The 22,876-nt window shown below is 36.7% G+C and overlaps 1 protein-coding gene across 5 annotated transcripts in view; it reads right to left on the bottom strand.

Moving 5' to 3' along the window:
• Nucleotides 1-22,876, bottom strand: part of MDM1 (Mdm1 nuclear protein) — a 29,118-nt gene that overhangs the window by 4,399 nt on the left and 1,843 nt on the right. The window contains exons 3-12 of one of the 5 annotated variants that reach the window (XM_019918617.3): nucleotides 19,449-19,813; nucleotides 18,203-18,337; nucleotides 14,217-14,384; nucleotides 12,846-12,949; nucleotides 12,665-12,764; nucleotides 7,778-7,807; nucleotides 7,277-7,452; nucleotides 5,912-6,205; nucleotides 4,770-4,882; nucleotides 4,577-4,674 (exon numbers count right to left, since the gene is read on the bottom strand). In XM_019918617.3, the coding sequence (XP_019774176.2) occupies nucleotides 4,577-4,674; nucleotides 4,770-4,882; nucleotides 5,912-6,205; nucleotides 7,277-7,452; nucleotides 7,778-7,807; nucleotides 12,665-12,764; nucleotides 12,846-12,949; nucleotides 14,217-14,384; nucleotides 18,203-18,337; nucleotides 19,449-19,813 (1,583 nt within the window). Of the gene's footprint in view, nucleotides 1-4,576; nucleotides 4,675-4,769; nucleotides 4,883-5,911; nucleotides 6,206-7,276; nucleotides 7,453-7,777; nucleotides 7,808-12,664; nucleotides 12,765-12,845; nucleotides 12,950-14,216; nucleotides 14,385-16,345; nucleotides 17,859-18,202; nucleotides 18,338-19,448; nucleotides 19,814-19,875; nucleotides 20,279-22,876 lie in introns of those variants that run through there. The other 4 variants (XM_019918618.3, XM_073788407.1, XM_033866342.2 and 1 more) reach the window with 4 other exon arrangements.

The following is a 22,876-nucleotide window of genomic DNA, read 5'->3' as shown; positions in this document are numbered from 1 at the left end:
ACAAATAGCAAACATATTCCACACCTCACTGATAATCAAATAATTACAAAATAAAAGCAATGACATAGTAATTTTTCACTTACCAAATTACAAAGATAAATTAGAACAAACAAACTATAATACCCTGAGCTGACAAGGATGCAGAAAACTGGCACTCTTATCCAGTGTTACTGGTAGGACAACCTTCCAGGGGAGCTGGCAAGATAGCAAAAACCTTAATACTGTGGCTCTTTGACCACACAATTAATACTTAGGGAGTATTTACATAAAAATAGGTAACAACAGTATGAACAAAAATGCAGGTAAAGAATGGATTTCTTTAGAGCATTTTTTCAAAATAAAGTAAAACTAAGAAATAACAACAATAGGCATCTAGTTTTAAAAAATACATTTCAACAATGAGCATCTAGTTAAAAAAAAACTATAGTATAACTACAGATCGTACATCATATCACAATTAAAAGTCAGATTATAAATTAATGGTATGGAAGTATGTTCACAATACATTGCTAGGTGAGAAAAATGTATTATGAAAACTTATCTACAGTATAATAAACAAATACACTATATATCTAAACTCAAATTCAACAACGGATGTTTCTGAACAGTAGGTATGAATTACCTTCTTTTTTGGTTTGCTCAGTATTTTCTATTTTTCCACAATGATAGTATATCATGAATAGAAAAGTCCCTGTATAATTTTACTTTTTAGGAGAATGTAAACAAGTAAAATCAAATATAGCCCCAAACTTTCCTGATCATTCCTTGTAATTGTTGCCTTTAGTTATTAACTTTGAGTTTATCAATGTAATGTTCAAAACATTGCTTTCTGACCTTAGGCATCATTTTCTGCAATTAGAGGGCTTATTGCTTCAAAGGGGAGATAGCCTGGGGTCTCATCCAAAAAACAAATATTTTTAAATCAAGATCTAAGATAAAATCACAAATTTTCCACTTGCTTCCCTTTTTTTTTTTTTTTTTTTTTTTTTGCGGTACGCGGGCCTCTCACTGTTGTGGCCTCTCCCTGTTGTGGCCTCTCCTGTTGCGGAGCATAGGCTCCAGACACGCAAGCTCAGCAGCCATGGCTCACGGGCCCAGCCGCTCTGCGGCATGTGGGATCTTCCCAGACCGGGGCATGAACCCGTGTCCCCTGCACTGGCAGGCGGACTCTCAACCACTGCACCACCAGGGAAGCCCCTGCTTCCCTTTTTAATTACAAAGATCTCTTATGAAAATCGTTCTTTTGGTTTTTTCTTTTTGTATACATATATGTAGAATTTGGAACTTCTGTCAAATTGGTTTCATTACTGTTAAAACCTGAATTAAATCTATAGAATATTTGTAATACATGGGGTTCCCAGGTTTAATTTGACTTTATGATCTGTTCTTGAACCTAAAAGCCTCCTTATTGGCCTCACTGCTTCTACTCTCCCCCAGTATAGCCCATTCTCCACTGAGTAGCCAGAGTGATTTTAGTTATCAAGTGTATCAGAGATCTATATCTGCTTTACTGCTTAAAATCCTCCAAGAGCTTCCCAGTGCCATTAGAAGAACATCCCACTCCTTACCCAGCTCCCTTGCCCACTCCCTTTCCACCCTCATTCCCACCCTCTCCCCTGCTTTCTCCAGGCTCCAGTCACACAGACCTCTTCACTCTCGATGAAACGCTCACTGTTGTTCACCTGCACTTGCTGTTCCTTCTACCTGGAAAACAATCTCCAGCCCAGATCTCTGCATGGGCACCTCCCTCATCAGCCAGGTCTTGCTAAAATGTCACCTCCTCAGAGGTGCCTGTCCTGATGACCCAAACTAAAGCAGTCTCACCCACCTCTTGGAGGTCATTTTCAGTTTTATTTAATTGATAGCACTTACTACTATCTGAAATTCTTTTTTAAAAAATCATTTGTCTACTTCTCCCAATGAAAATGTAAGTTCCACGATCGCAGGAATTTTATCTTGATTACCAATGAATCCCCAGATCCCAGAACAGTGTTTGATACATAGTAAGAGCACAGTAAATTCTGAACTGAGTGAATGAAAACGAAACTCCTGATATTCCCCTCCAAAGATGGCTTTCGTGCAGAGTTCTCTTAGTGCGTGGCACTCTCCATCAATCCTGCTGGGCAAGCCAGAAACCTAGAAGTCCTTATCCAACCCAGCTCCAGGCCTTGACATTGTTCCCCTTACACAATTCTTCAGTTTCACTCACGTCTATGCCCACCCTCTTTAGTCCAAGCTATCACAGCTCCTATCAGGACTACTGCAATGGGCTCTCAAAGGTATCCACAGTCCACTCTTGCCTTCCACGGCAGCCAGAGAGATCTTGCAAAACATAAATCAATCACAACACTCTCATATTTAAAATATTTCAGTCGTTTTCCATTTTACTTGAGATGAAAGAAATTCTCAATATTGCTGTCTCTTCCAGCCTCATCGTGCTCCTGCTCCCTGCCACACACTGCACTGGTCTTTGTTTCCTAAAACTCTATGTCCATGGGACTTCCCTGGTGGTCCAGTGGTTAAGACTTCACCTTCCAATGCAGGGGGTGTGGGTTCGATCCCTGGTCAGGGAGCTAAGATCCCACATGCCTCGTGGCCAAAAAACCAAAATATAAAACAGAAGCAATATTGTAACAAATTCAATAAAGACTTAAAAAAAATGGTCCACATCAAAAATAAAAACAAAAAAATATGCCCTTTCTCTCCACGGGACTGTGGCATATGCTATGCTTCTCCTCCCCTCCCTTTTTACCTGGTTAACTCTTCTTCTTCCTCTATATCTCAACTCAATTATGACTTCTTCAAAGAAGCATCCTTGACTTTCAAGAAGCTTCCTGATCTCCATGACTAGGTCAATTCCTTCCAGGACAGCACTATATACTTCTTTGAAACTATTATTAGTTTTAATTTTACTTTTTTGGGGGTGTGATTCTCACAAGACTGTAGGTTCAACAAAATCATGTACCATGTCTATTTTTGCTCATTATCACAACCACAGCATCTAGCATGTAAGTAAATGGATAAGAAACATCTGCTGAATGAAGTGAGCTAACATACACTTGGGTTTTTAATATCATTTTTAAAATGTACAGATGGTACTTGACTATCAAACCAATATCATGAGAATTCTACTCTCAAGTCTTGTGAGACAGTGTTGTTTAGGGGTTAAAAATGTGGGCTCTGAGAACAGACTGCCTGGGGACAAATCCTACTCCACCATTATGAAGACTGAACAAATTAACACATGTAAAGTACTTAGCACGGAGCCTAGAACATAGTAAGTGCTCAGTAAATGCTAGCTATTATGATCATCCCCACAGAAGTTCCCCAAATTGCTGCTGCCCCACAACACTCCCACAATTCAAGGTGAAAATATTTCTGGATAATATAATATAGTCTTCCTAATTCCTATGGTAAAAAAGAAGAGATACAGAATGATATTAACCAAGGGCAACTGAATGACAGGGATAATTCACTGCAAACTGAATGACTTACAGATTTAATGTTATTATAATAGTAGCTTCTGTAAGAAAACAAAGGAAAAAAATGACTGTGTTCAGTGAGTTTAATGACTCCTCTGCCTACCAGCAACCAAGGGGTAGACAATGGAAAATAACCAAATCTAGCTCCTGGTACAGCTACTGCTATGATCCAAATGACCATCACCTCTTGCCTGGATATTGTAACTGACTAACCAGTTTCAGGCCCTTGCTCTTGCACCCCTACTGTCTATTCCCAATACAGTTGCCAGAGTGACCTTGGAAAAACCCAAGTCAAATCATATCACTCCTCTGCCCCTCTAAAGGCTTTCCATTTCATTCAGAATAAAATTCAAAGTCTTTGCTATGACCTATAAGGCCCTACACAATTGAGTTCCTCATTATGCCTCTGACCTCATTGCCCATCCTGTTCTCCCTTTCTTGCTCTCAGCTCCACTCCTGCCTGTTCCTCAAAGAATCAGGTACCTTCTCACCTGGAGGACTTTGCACTTGCTATTCTTTTTGCCTGGAATGCCTTCCTAGATATGCATATGGGTCAGTCCTTCACCTGCTTCAGATTCTGCTCAAATGTTACCCTCTCAGTGAGAACTTCCCTCGCCACTTCCTACTCACTTCCCCTGCTTTATTTTTCTCCTTAGTTCTTATCACTATCTAAAATACTATGCATTTTACCTAGTTATCCTGTTTATTGTCTCTCTCCTCCACTAGAATGTAAGTTCAGTGAGGGCCAGGATTTTTACCTGCTCCTTTCACTGCTACATCTCTAGTGTTAAATCAGCATCTGGAACATAGCTGGAACAAAACTGCCACAGAAGATGCTCAATCAATAGTACTGCTTTTCTTCTCTCTCTTCCTGTTGTCACTACTGACAAAAATTGAAAGTATAGCAGAAATACAGTGCCACTACCCAAAAAAAACAATTCAATGCCTTTGCCTTCTGAAAGTAAGTTAAGAGCATCATCTCCATATATGATAGGCAGAATTTTCTAAAATCGGAACTTCTCATTCACTTATTGCATGTGACTAAAATAATCACTTCCTGAAGAGATGTTTTTCTCCAAAATATAAATATTTACCTTCCTAAAAGTTTCTAAGCCATCCTGAGAGGACATTCTTTTTCTCTGTTCTGCAACTGAAGGCTTCATTTTAGATGGAGACACTAAAACAGCACCACCTAGAAAAATGCAAAAGATGTTATATTTTGATTAAACTAAATTATCATGTAGAGAAAGCAGGTGAAATAAGAACTGCACAGTGTTTGCCTGTTACCAACAGCTGGAGTGGTAAGATCGTGATGAGTCCTCTGGATTCCACCAAGTTCTCTTAGCTTCGGAGTAGGAAGCCTGCCTCCTTTTCCTGAGGACATAGAAGACGACTCCGACCTACAAATTAAAACAATTATGAAGCATGTCCTCCAGAAAATATAATAAAAAAATACTTTGCCATCATTATGCAATTAAACTATAGACCTATAAGAGAAGGCCATTTTCTTTCTGAAAAAAATAAACAAATCTACGCACAGTTAAGAGTAACTGAATATTGGAAAAGAGTTAAGATCACTGCAAGTCAGCAACACACCAGAGAATTCTTCCATTATATCAGAACCTAACTTCCATATTAGCTGCAAAACTCACGAATGAATGCTAAGGGCATTGGACTATGGACAAAAAAATACCATAACCAATGGCAGAGAACCACTCCCCAAAGCATTCTGCATATAAATCAATGGAAATTAGCTATTTGCAGAAATCACTTATTTTATTAAAAAAAATTTTTTTAACATCTTTATTGGAGTATAATTGCTTTACAATGGTGTGTTAGTTTCTGCTTTATAACAAAGTGAATCAGCTATACATATACATATGTTCCCATATCTCTTCCCTCTTGCATCTCCCTCCCACCCTCCCTATCCCACCCCTCTAGGTGGAAACAAAGCACCAAGCTGATCTCCCTGTGCTATGCAGCTGCTTCCCACTAGCTATCTATTTTACATTTGGTAGGAAATCACTTATTTTAATATTACAAAACATCTTTTCTTTCTTTTTGGTAGTATAACCATCTGATAGTAAAGAATATCAGTTATTTTCTTCAAGTCACAAAGTCATACTTCCAGAGATATCTAGCAAATCATAATTAGGAGAATATAAATGAAAATAACCCTAACTACTTCCTCCCCAAGTAGCTCAATGTTCAAGTGTTCAACTACCAAGTAGTGGTGACTCAAATACCTGAGTGAATCAAATTATATAAACCATAAAGAAATGCCTATTTTGTGACATTAAAGTAAAATCTGCTCTTTATTAGTCATAAAACCAAAGTGTAAACCACTATAATTAATTAGTGACAAAACGAAATACATATTAACTGTGAACAATAATGCGTCTATATACTGATTAATTTAAAACGCTCACCCTTCTTTTATTTTGTCTGCTTTAGATTTTTCCTGTACTTCCAACTTCTCTAGCTCTCCCACATTAACCTGCTTGTCCCTTTCCTCCTCTTCCTCCTCCTCTCTTGGCTGTTTCTGTGTGTCTTCAGTGGTGTTCTCTGCATCCCAAGCCAGACGCCTTCTAACAGGTATGGGAGCATCTGACACACCCAATTTCTCTGTGGTAGTTTTCTGGGGCTGTTCTTCCAAGATAGGTCTTTTTTCTTCTAGTTTTGTAGAAGGATATTTCTGCAAAGTCTTATGGCTTGTAGGATCTCTGCATAACAAAAATAAGTTTTATTTTAAATTGAGTAGTTTGAGGTTTCTAATTGATACTTATTTTAATAAGTCCGTCATTGCCTTCCATCGTTCACAACTCTGTTTCCCACTGATATTGCCTTGCCCAGATACTGAAGAAAAAAATCGAATTAAGAGTTCATTTTACAATAGAAGTTAAAGTTACAATCTATTAAAATATTCCAAAATAAATTATATTTATCTCCTTCTACTCCTCCCATCACACATATATGCCTGCACCACTGCTGATAAAACTCACATGTATCTCTCGAGTGGCCTCTGCATACATAAACTAGGACCCCCTCACATGGTCTAACTTGTTCAGTTACTCAATTAGGGTTTGTGCACAAACTCATGTGTACTTATGGATCAAATAAGCTGATTCCAATTTTATATTTTAGATATATTAATCTTTTCAAGTCACTGTTAACAGATTTTGTGATGAACTTTTAAAATCAGATGTCACATAATTAGAATTTATAGTTAATTTGGTATGTATGGCTACACTAATACACTATAAAAACCAAAAACTATTTTATTTGCTACAAATCGATGTGCTATTCCTCTTAGAAACAGTTTAATTGTGTTCACTTTAAAACCCAAAATAGCAGAGAATTCTTCCATAGAATCGGGGTGGAAGTTCCATATTAACCACAAAAATCCATTAATGAATGATAATGGAAATGTACTAATAGATAATATTCTCTAAGTTTTTATTATTGTTACCTTTTTCTTTTTGTTTTACTTTTTAAAGTTTTTTACGTCTACTGTATAGTCATCCCTAGTCTACTCTTAATTGCTAAGAAGGAATTTTATAAAATCCAATCTTCCAGATTTAAATTATGTATTATTTCTACCCAAGCGTGTAAAGCAAGTATGTATAGCTTTACTTTTCACAGAGAATAAACTAAAAATAATGAAATGTAATAAGTGGCTGGTATATTTCCATTAGACTAGACGACTTTTGAGTCTTCATATCATTTTCCTATGTAATTCCATGATCTACATAATCTATAACATACTTTTCCACCATCCACAAATAACATCTCACCCAGCAAGATCTAGTGCTCTAATGTTGCTACTAATGGTTCCTTCTGAGCTCGTGGTCGAGGAGACATCCCAACAGCGGTTGTTTTCAGACAGAATCTGATTCAGATGGTCCCGAGAAAAATGAGTTCCCTGAACTCGTTTCCTATAAAACTCAGCCTTCTCTCGGAGTTCTTTAACCTATGCAGGAGAGTTGAGATATCATGTATCATTGTAAATGCTCCTTTGCAAATATCACCAAGTAGCATATCCAAGACATTGTACAAATACAGCCAGAGACCAAGGAGAAAGAAAGGCAAAAGTAGCCACATATACTATGTGCATTTTTAAGCAGAAATTAAAACAGTCAAGCTGATGCACAGTGCAGTTATTTTACTTCAGGCCAGCAGGCAGGGAGAAATTTGCAGCAGCTAAGAAAAATATCGACACCTACTTCTTACTTCAACTGAAATTACACAAGTACTCTATGCATTATTACAGATTTAAAAACTCAAAAGCAACCAACCTCCGCATACCACATGGCATTTAGAGAACCCTAGGGGAGGAATACAGAAACATACTTAATGACAGGTTAATGCCATAATCGAATATTAATGGGAATCACTGAAATACCTTATTATTTTTCCTTCTAAATATATACCAAACTTGTCAATCAATTTTTTTTTAGTATTTTCAGTAGCATTTAATTCAGTAACCAAGATACTTTAACATTGCCTTGAAAATCAACCACGTTCTTGCATGGGTGGAATGCTGTCCGCAACAAGGTAACCTAATTACTATTTCCCCACCTCTGGAAGAGTACTGACATGCCAGAAACCCCTAGCCCCAGTCTTTACTTCTGGGCTTATATACACCTGCTGCTACTACTACAGAAGCTCCACTGAGAGAGTCATGAGGCTTTCCTCTCCACATTCCTCAACATTCCCTTGTAATCAGCAAAACCAGTATTAAATACATAATTTAAAAGAATATCCCACAAAATAATAACTGTAATATATTCGACAAAGCAACAGGATACCAAAAAAAAGTTCTGATGAACTACTGATATAAGGTGACTTGAATTCCCTAATATGCAAATAACATATTTTCACGTGAAAAGGAGTCTTTTATACTCATTGAAACCCTTTCATTTTATACATCATACTGCCACCTTCTGGCTTCCCTGAATACAATTCCACAATGTAAAAAAATTAAGTTGCAGCTTAAAAGTTTTGAATAATCTGCTTAAAATAATTTATTCTCAAAAAATTGTATAATTTTTTCCTATCATAAATACAAATATTAGCCTTAAAAGGATACCTGGATACTGTCTGCTAAAATCGCTTTTCTCATATTATGTAACAACCTAAATGGGAAAAGAATAGATACATGTGTATGTATAACTGAATCACTTTGCTGTACAACTGAAATTATCACAAAATTGTTAATCAACTATACTCTAATATAAAATAAAAAGTTAAAAAAATAAAAGCAAAGAAAAAAACTGCTTTTCTCTCACTTAAAGGCAAAAAGGCAAATAATGAAAATTGGCATTGCAAAAGCAACTGGAGAAACATATCCTCAGCTCCTTAAGGAAATACTACTGATGCAGAGAGATGCAAGTGCTACATCTCTAGGGAATCAGACAAAGCAAAGGACAGCGCCTGCCAGGGCAAAAGAAAACACATAATCCCAAAAGAGTCCTACTGCTCTAATGAACCAAACCTGAAACATTCCTAAAAGATAATTCAAAATATTGTTTTCTTCACTGTTAAAAAAATTAAGCCATGTTCATTTACCATTTTTTCAACTCTTATACTTTAAAGAAAATTACTAATAATGGTTTTTGCATTTAATAGGTATTGAGTCTGTTGAACTCTTAACCAGTGTATTCTGAATGCATGGGAAGCTTGTAATAAAGTGCCTTGATATAATCCGGATTTTATTTCTAATAAGTACCCCCATGCTTCAAATGTGTCATGGTCACTCCATCACCTACATGATAACATCTTCATGCCTTAGGATCACTTCCTCCCCCCTGGGTTCTCAAAGCCCTTGGTGCATATCCCCACTAGTACTTATTTCATTCTTCTGGAATTATTGCTTGTGTCATTCTTCCCCATTAACCTATGAACTCCTTGAGGTGAGGGAGAATGTAGCCTTTCAACATTGATTCCACAACCTGTCCTGAGTATGGACTAAGCACTAGGCCTGAGCTAGACGGCTGGTAGCAAAGATAAGCAAGAAAGTTCCTGCACTCAATGTGCTCACAATCTGGTAGAGCAGGCCGATCTCCTCGTATATGATAAATCATTATCATAATATTGGTACGATCTATGCCATAATAAACAAATGAGATATAAACTGAAGGAGTGGTTTCAAAAGGGGGTCCTACCAGTCCTGCACTGTGTGTAAGGTGGAGCAGGAAGGAGCCGCAGAGAAGGCTGCATTCTATCCATACGGGAGGACCTCACTGATTGATGAATGAGAGGATGGACGAACATCCCCTCCATGTACACAGTGACCTAGTTTTATCTGACATCAACTTTTTTTAAAGAAGGGAGGGGAGATACAGAAATTCTGTAAAACTTTATTCAGTTCTATTTGTTACTGACATTCAAAACTCAATGTTTTAAATTGACTTTATCAGCAATCTTTGTTAATAATCTTAGTACTGTTATATTTTACAAATACATGATTTTAAACTTCTGTAGTCCTAAACTCAGATGAAAAAATAGGACGCTGATATTTCCAAAGTAAGGTGTTCTACTAGAAAGAGAAAAAAAAATCAATGGTGTGAACTCAGTATTAAAAACAATCCCTACAGCCAAAAAAAGGAGCTACTAAAAATGATATGAATAAACCATGCCTAACTCAGTTAAAGCCACACACACACCCCTTTTCAGGTCAAGTAACACCATCAGGTTACATAATATTAAATGCTATAAGTAGAACGTTTTCCTTTCTGGATTTCTTTTCCCAAATTAAGAATTCAACTAAGTTGTTTAAAATTTATATGTGAAAAATTCAAACTCAGAAAACTGGGGAATAAAATACTCCTTTTCCCAAAATCATCCCCTGAAAATGAAGAGTCATCTTATACCTAAAAGTCCTTACAGTGTCTGTCAAATTACAGAATGTCTCAATGTGGCACTTCATCTTGAAACAAAGTCCTATTTCTGGAAGACACATTAGAAAAAAATTATCTCAACCAATGCAGTTGGGAGGATTAGAAGACTACCTAACAATCAGGAAAAAAAGACATTTAACACAGATCCAGTAGTTATTCTGAGGATTGGACTTAACAGTTGCAGTTGCTGATTATTATTAAAAAACAGCCTTCAAGCGAGCATTAGGAATAGAGCCACTGGTTATAGTATAGAGATAACAAATATACAACCACTGGACAAATAAAATCAACTACCCTAATGTTATGTGAATAGGAACTTGGGACACAGGATAAAATATCTAGTGACTAGACTATAAATAGATTTAAAAAGTACAATATCTCAAAGAAGAAAGAGGGAAATGAAGATGATACATGGACTAGAAAACTGTAACATGATTCAAAGTGCGTTAATATTCTAATGATAAAAAAGTCGCTGATGTCCAAATGCATTTGACGAGTGTGAATAATATTCCATGAAATGTTAGGAGTAGGAAAATGAGGGAGTACCTTATACGTAGGTACCTCAAAATCAGCCACATACAGTAAGTATCTTCCAGGGAAAAAAATGTAAGATATAAGAAAATATGGCCCATATTAAATGTCTATGACCTGATCGACTAAAACTATTAGCACTATCAGTGATCGCTAACCTCATAACTAAAAATTCTTATTCTTTTCTAACTCCAATTTGTTTTTTTGAATGATTTTGACCATGAAGTTAAGGCAAACTATTCTACTAATTTAAACATTTTCAACCACCTATAGCAATTAATAAAACAAACCTTCAGAAAAGTCACATTACCAAGATATTATAATAGGAAATCTTAAAGACCGATCTTAAATTAACAACAAAAACAAAAATGTTCTCTTCCACAAGGGCAGGATAAGGACTGTCACATTATCACGACTCCAGACATAACAGTCCTCTGAGTCCATTAAATGTTTACATCTGAGGCCTAAATACCAACTCATCTTAGTTCAAAGAAGTCTCAGACTAAGTGATAATCTTTCCAAAACAAGGAGCTTCTCATGAACCCAACCTAGCAAAGTACCGGAACACGACAGGGCAGTGGCTGACACCTACCAACTGGCCACACACGCCCTCTATGGCCACACTCTGCTCCTGCCTTTGCCTGGGGTTTTCCCCCATTCCCCGTCAGACTCCTCAGGCACAGAGATCCTCACGGAGGTCTGGCATGGTCAGAAACTGCTCAAGAATTCAAAACTGACTCAATTCCTTTCTTCTGTCATGGCTGCTTTCAATGTTCTCATTTTTAACTTGATTTCACCAAGGTGAGTATAGGAATTTTGCCCCCAGTAATATTCGGTTGGCCGAAAAGTTCGTTCGGGTTTTCTGTGACATCGTATGGAAAAACCTGAACGAACTTTTTGGCCAACCCAATATCGTCACCAGGACATAGGTCTGGGAGCTGCCAGAGCCAAGAACCAGAAGCTCAAAGTGTCAGAGGCTGATTACACATAATTGTTAGCCATGGTTTAAAGTATGGAGCTAAATAAGATTCATTCCCCATCCAAATTATCCCTCTCTTTATAATGTCTAATCCAAAATGTTCTCATTTAGCTTATTCACACAGAAAGGGGAGCAAACCATCAAGATGTAGTTTAAAAGATGCTAACTACACAATAACCAAAAAAGCTCCACCGTTTATCCTTTGGCTATAAGAAGCTAGTACTAAACTAGCACTCACCAATTCTAGAATTACCCTTTTCTTCCAACCTTTCTTTAGGATCCTCAGAATTTCTCCCATATGTCAGGGTATCCCAACACTAGAACTCAAACCTCTATCAACACAGGCCACTCCTTCCTTGTGCTTGCAGACTGCACTATTAGTACATGCTAACAGGGCACGTCAGTCAGATAAACTAATCTTGAAAAATTAATCAATCTTGAATTGAGAGAGGTCTGAAGGTTATAAAATAATCAAATCTATAATGCTACAATTCTATAAACTGACTTCATTAACATAAATATTTGATTTTAAAAACATTTTTAACTTTAAAGACCTTATAATAATACTAATCTCTAAGCTAGTATTTTTAAAAAAACTAAACACACTGATAAACTATATCCTCATACATACAATTGAAGTTCCTGATACTTTTAGTGCTATTACCGCATCATACATTTTCATACTGTCATCTCTGTTACTAGGTGAAACTATTGTGAAATCAAACTGATATAGTGCCAAAGAACATGTGGGCTTCCTGAGCTTATACACTCACCTGATTTGGTATGTTTTCCTTCACACGTGTCCAAGTCCCAGCTTTATAAAAATATTGGGCTGGGCTCAGAAATTTTGCTCTATATTCAGAATTCACCTTCCTAACAGAAATGAAATGAGAGTAAATATTTCACCATGTTGATCATCTAAATACCATGATATTTTTCTTACAAAATACATACCCAAGCCTTTGATGTCTCCAAGGAGTAAGTTTCTTTTTAGGCTGGTTTAAGTCTTTTGATTCCATCTCTGCTTCTAATTTTAAAGGATCATCTGTTTTATTATACTAAAATGAAAATAATTTTAACTTTTTATGCTCAATTTATGTTATACATTAAAGTGAAAACACAGATGTTGTAAAGTATAGCTGGATACTGAATTACAATTCTGTTTTTAAAAGTAAGCTTTAACTACTAAAGATAACATAGAAATCATAAAAAATCAACAAGCAAGTTTTGAAACTAGTATATCTGGTTAGTTTCTTGAAGTATATAGCTCAGGATATGGTTTCATTTTCTAACAATAAAAATTTTAGATACTTGGCTAGGAAAAAGTTTTAATTAACAAACATCTAAATAAATAAACTTTATGTTAACGACCTATTGAACACTGGTCTTACATTTTCCCTTGATATTCTAAGTTTACATTTAATTGTTACTCATTGGGACCTTCCACTTAATTATTGTAAGTTAGCACACAGCTTTACTGAATAACTTAATTCTTTTTTTTTCAAGAACATCATAGGTCCAACAAGTATATATATTATTAAACATATACATCATATATAATATATATGAATGACTTATATATATGCATATATAATTTTTATATATGTATATTTATATATATATAAATTATTTTACTTTTAGTCATATAATTTTTATTCTTAGAACCCATAACATTTCAGGTATGACATTCCAGGAGATCAAAAAATAGGACTTACCCCTGATTTACCTATAATTTACAAAAATTTTAACCTGAGGCTGTAACTGAAACAGCTGTAATTTCACACAGAGAAGTACGTTTGTATATACCAAGGTAAATCATGTGAATTATACTGGCTATAATTTGGCATATTAAAGCTATGGTTTAAAATACATGTGTGGATGTGTGTTTCTATCTGATTTCCACTATTTAATTTAAAGTATGTGTTTCCATCACCACTGTAACCCCTGGAGCTCACATTACTATAAGGACAATCATTTGATATTAGACATAGCAGACTTACCTGCTGTATTGCTAAGCATATGCTGCACTGTATTACATTTAATTATTTAGATCTGTCTCCCCACTGACCCAAGAACTGCTTAGGGCTTAGTGTAGTTATCATTGTATTCTCAGTACCTACCTGGTGCCTGGTTTCTACCAGGTGCTAGATGAACATTTGACATTTAGTGAATAAATAAGCAAATTAGTGAACTAGCTAAAAACAAAATCTCAAATGGTGATAAGTAAAAGGAAATTTGTACAGTTCCAAATGGTGGTAAGTAAAAGAAAACGTGGAGAGTTTCAAATCATGAGGATTTTATTTTGTTTAAAGAGCTGACAAATACCTTCTTTTCAGGAGATATTGTTTCAAAATTTCCGTTCTCCTTCAAATGATTTCTTTGTTTTGGTTCTTTCACTGGAGATAAACCCTTAAAATTTCTTTTGTATTCAGTTTCATGGATGAATGAGTTACCTTTGAATTGTGGAACGAATTTGCTTTTATTGTGGAAAACCTTAAAAAAAAATTACTTTAGTTTAGTTTTTTGTTAAATATACAGAACTTCTTCAATTGCTTAAAAAATTTCACATATGAAGTTGAATCATAGGATACAAAAAAGGGAAAATTATATACGACTGTAATTTCATTTCACATGTCTAATTAACATCCATTGCAACAAAAGCAAAAACAAATGGGATTGCATCAAACTAAAAAACTTCTGTACAGAAAACAATCAACAGAGTGAAGAGACAGCATATTGAGTGGGAGAAAATATCTGCATTCATCTCATAAGGGGTCAATATTTAAAATATTTAAGGAACTCAACTCAACAGCAAGAAAACAACCCAATTAAAAAATGGGCAAAGAGGCATAAAAACAGACATATAGATCAATGGAACAGAATAAGGAGTCCAGAAATAAGCTCACATGTATATGGTCAATTAACTTATGACAAAGGAGCCAAGAACATACAATGGCGAAAGGGTCTCTTCAATAAATGGTGTTGAGAAAATTGGACAGCTACACACAAAAGAATGAAAATGGACCACTGTCTTGTGCCATACATAAAAATTAACTCAAAATGGATTAAAGACTTGAATGTAAGCCCTGAAACAATAAAACTTCTGGAAGAAATCATAGGCTAAGATCCTTGACATGGGTCTTGATGATGGTTTTTTGGATTTGACACCAAAAACAAAGGCAACCAAAGCAAAAATAAACAAGTGGGACTACATCAAACCAAGACACAATATTTTCAAATCATATATCTGATAAAGAGTTAATATTCAAAATAATAAAGAACTCATAAAACTCAATTAAAAAAAAGCAATCTGATTAAAAATGGGCAAAGGAACTTTTTTCCAAAGAAGACATACAAATGGCCAACAGGTACACGAACAGGTGCTCAACATCACTAATCATCAAGGAATAAACCAACATCAGTGAGATTTCACCTCACATGTTAGAATGGCTATTATCAAAAATACAAATGGTAACAAGTGTTGGCAAGGATGCAGAGAAAAGGGAACCCCGGTCCACCGTTGGTGGGAATGTAAATTGATATGGCCATTATGGAAAGCAGTATAGAGGGTCCTCAAAAAATTTAAAATAGATCCAGCAACCCCACTTCTAGGTATATATCCAAGGGAAATGAAATCAGTATCTCAAAAGATATCTACACTCCCATGTTCATTATAGCATTATTCACAGTAGCCAAGATATGGAATCAGTCTAAGTGTCCATGGACAGATGAATGGATAAAGAAAATGTATTATTATTCAGCCTTAAAAAAAAAAAATCCTCTCACTTGCAACAACATGCATGAACCTGGAGAACATATGCTAAGTGAAATGAGCCAGGCACAGAAAGACAAATACTGCATTATATGATCCCACTTATATGTGGAATCTAAAGGAACTCATAGAAGCAGCAAATAGAATGGTGGTTGCCAGGGGCAAGGGACCAGGGGGTGGGAGAAATGGGGAGATGCTGGTCAAAGGGTACAAAGTTTCAATTATGCAGGATAAATAATTATGGAGATCTGAAGTACAGCATGTATGTAGTTAACAATACTGTATTATGTACTTAAAATTTGCTAAAAGGATAGATCTTAAGTATTCTCACCACACACACAAAAAATGGTAACTACATGAGGTGATAGATGTGTTAATTAGCTTGATTGTGGTAATCATTTCAGAATGAATACATATGTCAAAACTTCACATCGTACATCATAAATATATAATTTTTTGTCAATTAGAGCTCAGTAAAGCTGGAGAGAAAATCCAAAGGTCAACTTTCTCTACTCATTACTATGTTTTGAATAATAGTTATTGTAATCAAATAATGCTTAAGCCAAAAGAAATAATGAACCATATCTTTTCTCCCCCAAGTTCCCCACCCCCCTATTAGTTTGGTAGTGAGAATAGTAAAATAGGCAGATTTTAATAATAAGAAAATACACATTAGCTTTACAAAGCAACTCTGTTGTCAGCTCTGCAGGGTTTTTTTCCTCCTTGACATGAATTTTTTTTCCTCCTACAACAATAAAAAAGTCTTAACGTTTTGAATATCTGACATATGCATTTGCTCAGGTTTTTTCCTTTGCTTATTTTTAGCTTAAAGCAAGGAAAAAAAGAGGTAATTATCATGTCTCTATTTTTAAATGTTTTCTTTTATCCTTAATATTTCATAATATGGTTTCCATTTCATGGTCTATTACCACTGATTACAGAGAAAGCAAATAGAAAGGATATGGAGTTCAAATAAGGTATAGTATTGCTTCACAACGCTGCATAATACACCTTCATACAGATCACAACCAAACAGTATATCTTTTTAAGTACAGTATAACCTCAAGGACTCTTCTGCCAAAAATTGTTCTGACTCTTTTACATATTAATATAAGACATCCTTTCAGAAAACAGGTGTCTGATAAAACAGAACGGAACAGCTCCTTTAGAGGTTCCCTATCAACAAGCTTTGAAAGTTTCTGTCACAGAGCTCTTCAATCCACAGACCCGAAAACTGATATGCTTTCAACTAACAAAGAGCATTTGCTTCCAAAAAAAATTCTCTGAAACCCTCACTAATGAAAGCAATAAAGCTAGTAGTGAAGGTATTGCTAGTGATTTATTTTATGTTATACTTCTGATACTATCAAAAGAACGTTTCTACATAATGCTTTCACTGAAGTATGCAGAAGTTGTCAATAGGGCTTTGATTTGAATCACCTCTACCTTAAAGGTAAGATATTCTACAAAAATTGAACAGTCATGATTTTTAGGCTGTAAGTAATTTTGTAGGTACACTTTCTATCCAACAACACTTGTGAGCCAGCAAAAGAAGTACTGATTCTATTCACTAGGTTTATAAAGGGTATGTATTGATTTATGTTATTTTATGTGTTCCTAAAATGTTATATAAATTTCAGTTATTTAAAAACTGAATAACAAGTAAGCAAGCCTAAAGCTGCTACAATTTGTAGGATAACACTGGTACTATCTTAGTGTAAGATGACATGTTATTGTCTTGCTGAATCTAATTATCCTCTTGGTCCTTATGGGTGTATAAAGTATATAGGTGAGTGAGAAAGAAAAGACTAAGCTGTCATGAGCCTTTGGGGATATTCTAAATGGAAGTATTTCCTACCTAAGCCTAGGAGTATGGTTAAGAACATAAATGAGCTAAGAACTGTATGGAGAATTCTAGTAGTAAAACAACAGAGTATATATTAGTAATGGTAGTCTAATACTAAAATTGTGTGAGGATACAATGAAACCTAATATCACATTTAGTTACCATTATAGCTTTTGAATTTATAAATATAGTTAAACTGACAATTCCTATCACTGCTCATTTGATATAAGGACAAAATTATATATCTTGCATCACTTTCAACCTATTTTGTACTTATTAAAATAAATATCCAATGCAGTTATACCTTTCTTAGAAGACAGAAAACATGCAATATATTAGTCAACAAAATTCAACATTTCAGAATACAATCAATTTAACAATTTTTTAATAAATAAAAAAAATTCACAGCATGCAAAAACTTACCAGTCCTCAAGTTTTCATTACCCTGTCTCATATTTAGTATATGTGATGGATCTGGCAACAATGATCATCAGTAGCCTAGGACAGTATAATATTACTACTATAAATCAGAAGTAATAGGATGATTTTAGCAAAACTCTCATTTTCACGTTTCTAGAACCCACCTTCAGGCCTTCTTAAGTATCTAATTTCTTTCAGTTCTTAGTTCTATGTAAATCTGCAACACTAGATTAGATGATATTCCTCAAAAATGTATTGCATCCATTAAACTACCTGATTGGCTGCAAAAGCTGAAGTAGTTTCTTTAGGGGTCTTCCAAACAAACTGCCTTTGATATTCAGAATTTCTCAAGACATTATGTGAAGGAACAACAGTCAGTCCAGCTTTTTTCTGTAGAAGTCTATCCAACTGTTAGGGAAAAAAAAAAATCCAACTCAAAGTTATTAAAAATTTCTATTCAAACTTTTTCTTTTTTTTAACTGTGGTAAAAAACATAGAACATAAAACTCCACCCTCTTAACAAATTCTTAAGTGTACAGTAAGGTATCATTAACTATATGCACATCGTCATACAGAAACCTTTCTTTAATTGTTAATCTTCCTTTAAATTGTGAAACTCTTTAAAATTCCCTTAATACCGTCAAGGAATTATTGTGCATCCCAGCAAAAGATAACATTTCTCTCATTGCTTCTCGGCCTTTTGGCTAAGATCAAGTGTAGATAACATTTCTCAGTCCCTTCCTACCAATTATGCATAAGTGAATATATTACTAAGAAACAACAGCACATTACCTCGTCCACAGCTTGCTTTGGGGACACCCCTTCCCCTGCCCACCAGACTTACATGTCACCTTCCTTGATTCCCATGCCCCCTGGTCTTCCAACACTTCTAAATGCCTCTCCGTGGTTCCAGTCAGCGGTGGACATGAGATGGGGAGGAAGCAGTAGAGTGGAGAAAAATGGGGAAGCAGTGAGGCGTCTGCACGGGTCCCTGCAGCCTCTGCTTATGTGCTCGCAGGGACCTGCCGCAGGCCAGCTGGGACATAAGAGAGCAGAACTGCAAGATCTTTTGAGATCTAGCCAGACCTCTCCTTCCTTTTGCATTTTGTCAATTGAGACTCTGTTTTTTCTGCTAGTACACAATAAGAAATTGAAAAGGGCCTAGGTATAAGTCAGCTCACCATCCCCGCCAGAGGTAATGGCCTACTCCCTTTCTCTGTCTCAACTTGATCTGTCCCTTAGGACTCAGGTGCTGATATATGATAAATAAAATCCAGAGGCAGGCTGTGTACCCAACGAAGGGATATCTTAGTAAAACCAGTACAAAATGGCAACTATTAAGAAGAGAACTAAGTCATAATAACTAAAGTCAACAGCCTCTTATCAACTCTTCTACAGACACTGGACAAGAAAACAAATAATGGAAAAATTTAAGCACAAAATGTAATATTACTGAAATGATGATGAAATTTACAAAGAATTCTATGCTTCTGAAAGGAAATACAGTGAATATACCTACCCCACCATCTATGTTTTCTGAAAGAAGCTTGGTAGAATGTTCCAGCTCCACATTTTCATTAACTGGTACATGATTTGCTACTATAGCCTCCTTATTTTCCACAATTTCTGAAGCCCCTTCAGCTCTGGAGTCTGCAGAGTGAGATCTGGTTCTCTTGGGAACCCTGGAGGCGTCTAGTGCAAGAACCCTTTCTTGGTTAACATCTTCTTTTTGTTCTGGTTCTGGTGTTCTGGGGGCTTCAGGTTCTGGTGATACAACCACAGCGTTCTCTGAGGTAGCTCCATTCCACTCAAGAGATTTTGAAATCTGTGGGTCATGGTGAGGGACTCTTCTTTTGGAAATAAAACTTGGCTCTTTTGTGATTCCTACAAAATATAATATACAAAAATAGCAGATACCAAAGCATCAAGCTACAAAGACAACTTTTAATCACATGTATGAGAGGAGAAATGGAATTTAAAATTCAGTTGAGATACACAATATCCTTCCAGTTACGGGATTAAAAAAAGTACAGTTTTTCCACATAATATCTTTAATTTTGTTTTAAAGAAATATTAAACGTTTGACCATAATTTTTAAATTGAGGTCACAATGTTCGAGTTATCCTAACACAAGTTGCTAGAATCACAACGTGATGGACCTGGCAAGCCAGGTGGAATGTGTTGCCTCCGTTTCTAATTACTTTCCTGTGCTACTTTACAGAACAAAGGGCCCTGGTGCTGTCAAAATTTGGAACTTTTCACAAAGCTTCTCTTATGTACAGCAGACCAAGATGAGAAGGGGTGAGATGTCATTATGCTGGATCTTAGTTCTACATTTGCCTTGAGTTCCTGAGAAGTAAAGAGAATGAACCCTTTTGACAAGACCTAAGATACTATTTCTCTATATTTCTGTCTGGCAAGCAAATGTCCAAAAACTTAACCTTCTACCCAGGTAAGAGGAGCTCTGTGGAATGACAGTCACTGAGATACTGCCCTAGTTTGGAGCCATTCTTTAAAAAGAAAGAAGACAGTGCAGGGTGGGGTAGAGAAGAAAGATTAAGAATGGAAGAGAAGGGAAGGTAGACAGACAACCTGGCATTAGGTAAAACCAGAGTCCTTTAGCCTCTATCATGGATGTTCTGGCCATCAAACTCAGGGTCCCCACCCTTACAAGTCTGCCCTAGACCATGGTCTCCAAACTGGGTGCATATATATCTGGAGGCACAGAAAGACATTCTGTGGGGGGGCAGGAGCAGAAATGGGCAGCTTAAGGGAATCACTTTCCAGATCCTAACTTCCATGTGTGCTACTTCCTGACAGCCTAAGGGCTGCATCTGCCATCTGTAGTTTCCTTTCTCACCACTCCCTTCATAATCACCCTCTTCCCACTTCATACAAGAAAGACACGCCTCTCAACCACCCTATGGAATAAAAAAATTGTCATAGGTGGGGAGGACAAACAAAGGAACAATTCAAGAAAGCACAACTCCTGAGGAAGAGTATTTGACAGAAAGCAACAAAGGCAGAGATTAGAAATAACAAAAGAACAGTGCATTATTCTATCCAGCACGACACCTTTTCCATCTACCTATCTTAGAATTAAAATTCAGGGTGTAAGACAGTCATTATGTGAAATGCATATATGCATATTAATGCATTTATGTGGACCAAAAAATAAAGTCAGACTTTTTCCTCACAGAATAATTCTAATTTACATGATTAGTTTTCTAGTGAGGACTGACTTTACCAATTAAATGATGAACATTTACCATAAACTGAGCTCAATCGCTAGCTCCAAAATTTTAACAAAAGACATGTAAAACATATACACAATATTCAATATGCTAGAAATCATATCCTTTGAAACTATTCATTACACTTTTGATAAAAAAGAACTTAAATATCAACTTTAAAATGTGAACAGAGATAAGAGTTTCTAAATTCTTTTAGCGGGTATGAAAGCACAAAAGCTTGAAGACCACTGCCCCAGACTTCTCTCTTTAACACAGAGCAGGGCTGCTGGAAGAAGAGCAAAATGAAAAGAGAAGATTCTCAAGTGGTCCACCCTTGTCTCCTAGCACGGTGGAAAATACACTATGAGGAAAAATAAGCACAGAACGCCCAGCCAGCCTTCGGTAACACCGCTGCTGTTCTCTCCTGGCCCCCACCTCCCTTTCTGAGCAACCTGGAGTTCTCACTCTGCCCCTCCCCCTTACCTCCCTGTTAACAGGCCTCCCCCTAGACCATTCCTTCCTCACAAGGTACCATACTCCAAAGTGGCTCTGCTCCCGCAGTCTCATTTCATCACCCCTACCCTCACATGTAGCTGATCCAAGCTAAAATGTTACATGGGGGCAACTATGTGGTTAACCAATGCCCCGTGTCATAACATCCCTCAAGGCCCTCAGTGGGCTAGCTACATTTTGAGAGATTTATGTTGGGATTCTTAATCTAATGGAGCCTCGAATCTGTGGAGTTTCTGGTCATTCGGAGAGGATTATGAGCACCACCCTGCCCAAGATGCAGTGACACCCAGTCTTTGAAGCCAGGCTCTGGGCAAAGGGTCCTGACAATTCAGAGGAATCCTAAAAGAACCACCCACTCTCATCCACTTTTCCCTTTGTTCTCCAAACCTAATCCTGGAAACACTCTCATCTTACTAATTTCCCAGGCTTGCCACCCCACATGCAAGTCTTTCTTCTCCTGGCTTCAAACATCTAAGTTGGAGGAACTTATATACTACACATCTGGCACTCTCACACATGTCACAGGTTGGGCACCAAGCACTCATCTGTATATACGCACCTAGCCCTTAAGAGGAACATCTCATTTCATCCCTCCTAGGAATCCTGTGCAATGGGCTTCCCAACTCCCACTTGGTGAAACAGGCCCAATTTGCCCGAAGTCACACAGCAAATGTGGATTCAAACCCAGGTTTATTCATTCATTCAAAAATGAAGTTTAATAAACTCCAGAGTATGCCAAGGCCCTGTGTCATGTACTAAGCAGGTGGTGAAGACAGACAGACAGAGCCCTGCTCTCAGAGATCTTATGTTCTAGTGAGGGAGAATTAAGCAAGCAGGTTGAATGGAATCAGTCTGTCTCTTTCCCCCTCTACCACACTCTGGGAAGCCTTAGCCGAGGGTTCTAACTTCCCTGAGATACAGGGAGGAAGCATGTGTGATGACAAGAACATGGCCTCTGAACTCACAGGCTTTGAACAACACAGACTTGATTTCAAATCATGGTTCTGTCACTTATGAGTGTGAACCTTGGGCAAACTGCTTTATCTATCTAAGCTTCCATTCCTCAAGACCTTGGGAGTACCCCTCCCCACACTTGTCCACACTCAGCTTTCATGTCTCAGCTCCAATATCACTTCAAATAAGCCTTTCCTGACCACTGATTCTAAAGTGTATTCCCTCCAACCCACCCCTCCTTCCAGTT

This window comes from Tursiops truncatus, chromosome 11 (genome assembly GCF_011762595.2).
Source record: "Tursiops truncatus isolate mTurTru1 chromosome 11, mTurTru1.mat.Y, whole genome shotgun sequence".
Taxonomy (NCBI): Eukaryota; Metazoa; Chordata; class Mammalia; order Artiodactyla; family Delphinidae; genus Tursiops; species Tursiops truncatus.
Note: the sequence above shows the minus strand (reverse complement) of the source record. Positions and strands in the feature narration are given on the sequence as shown.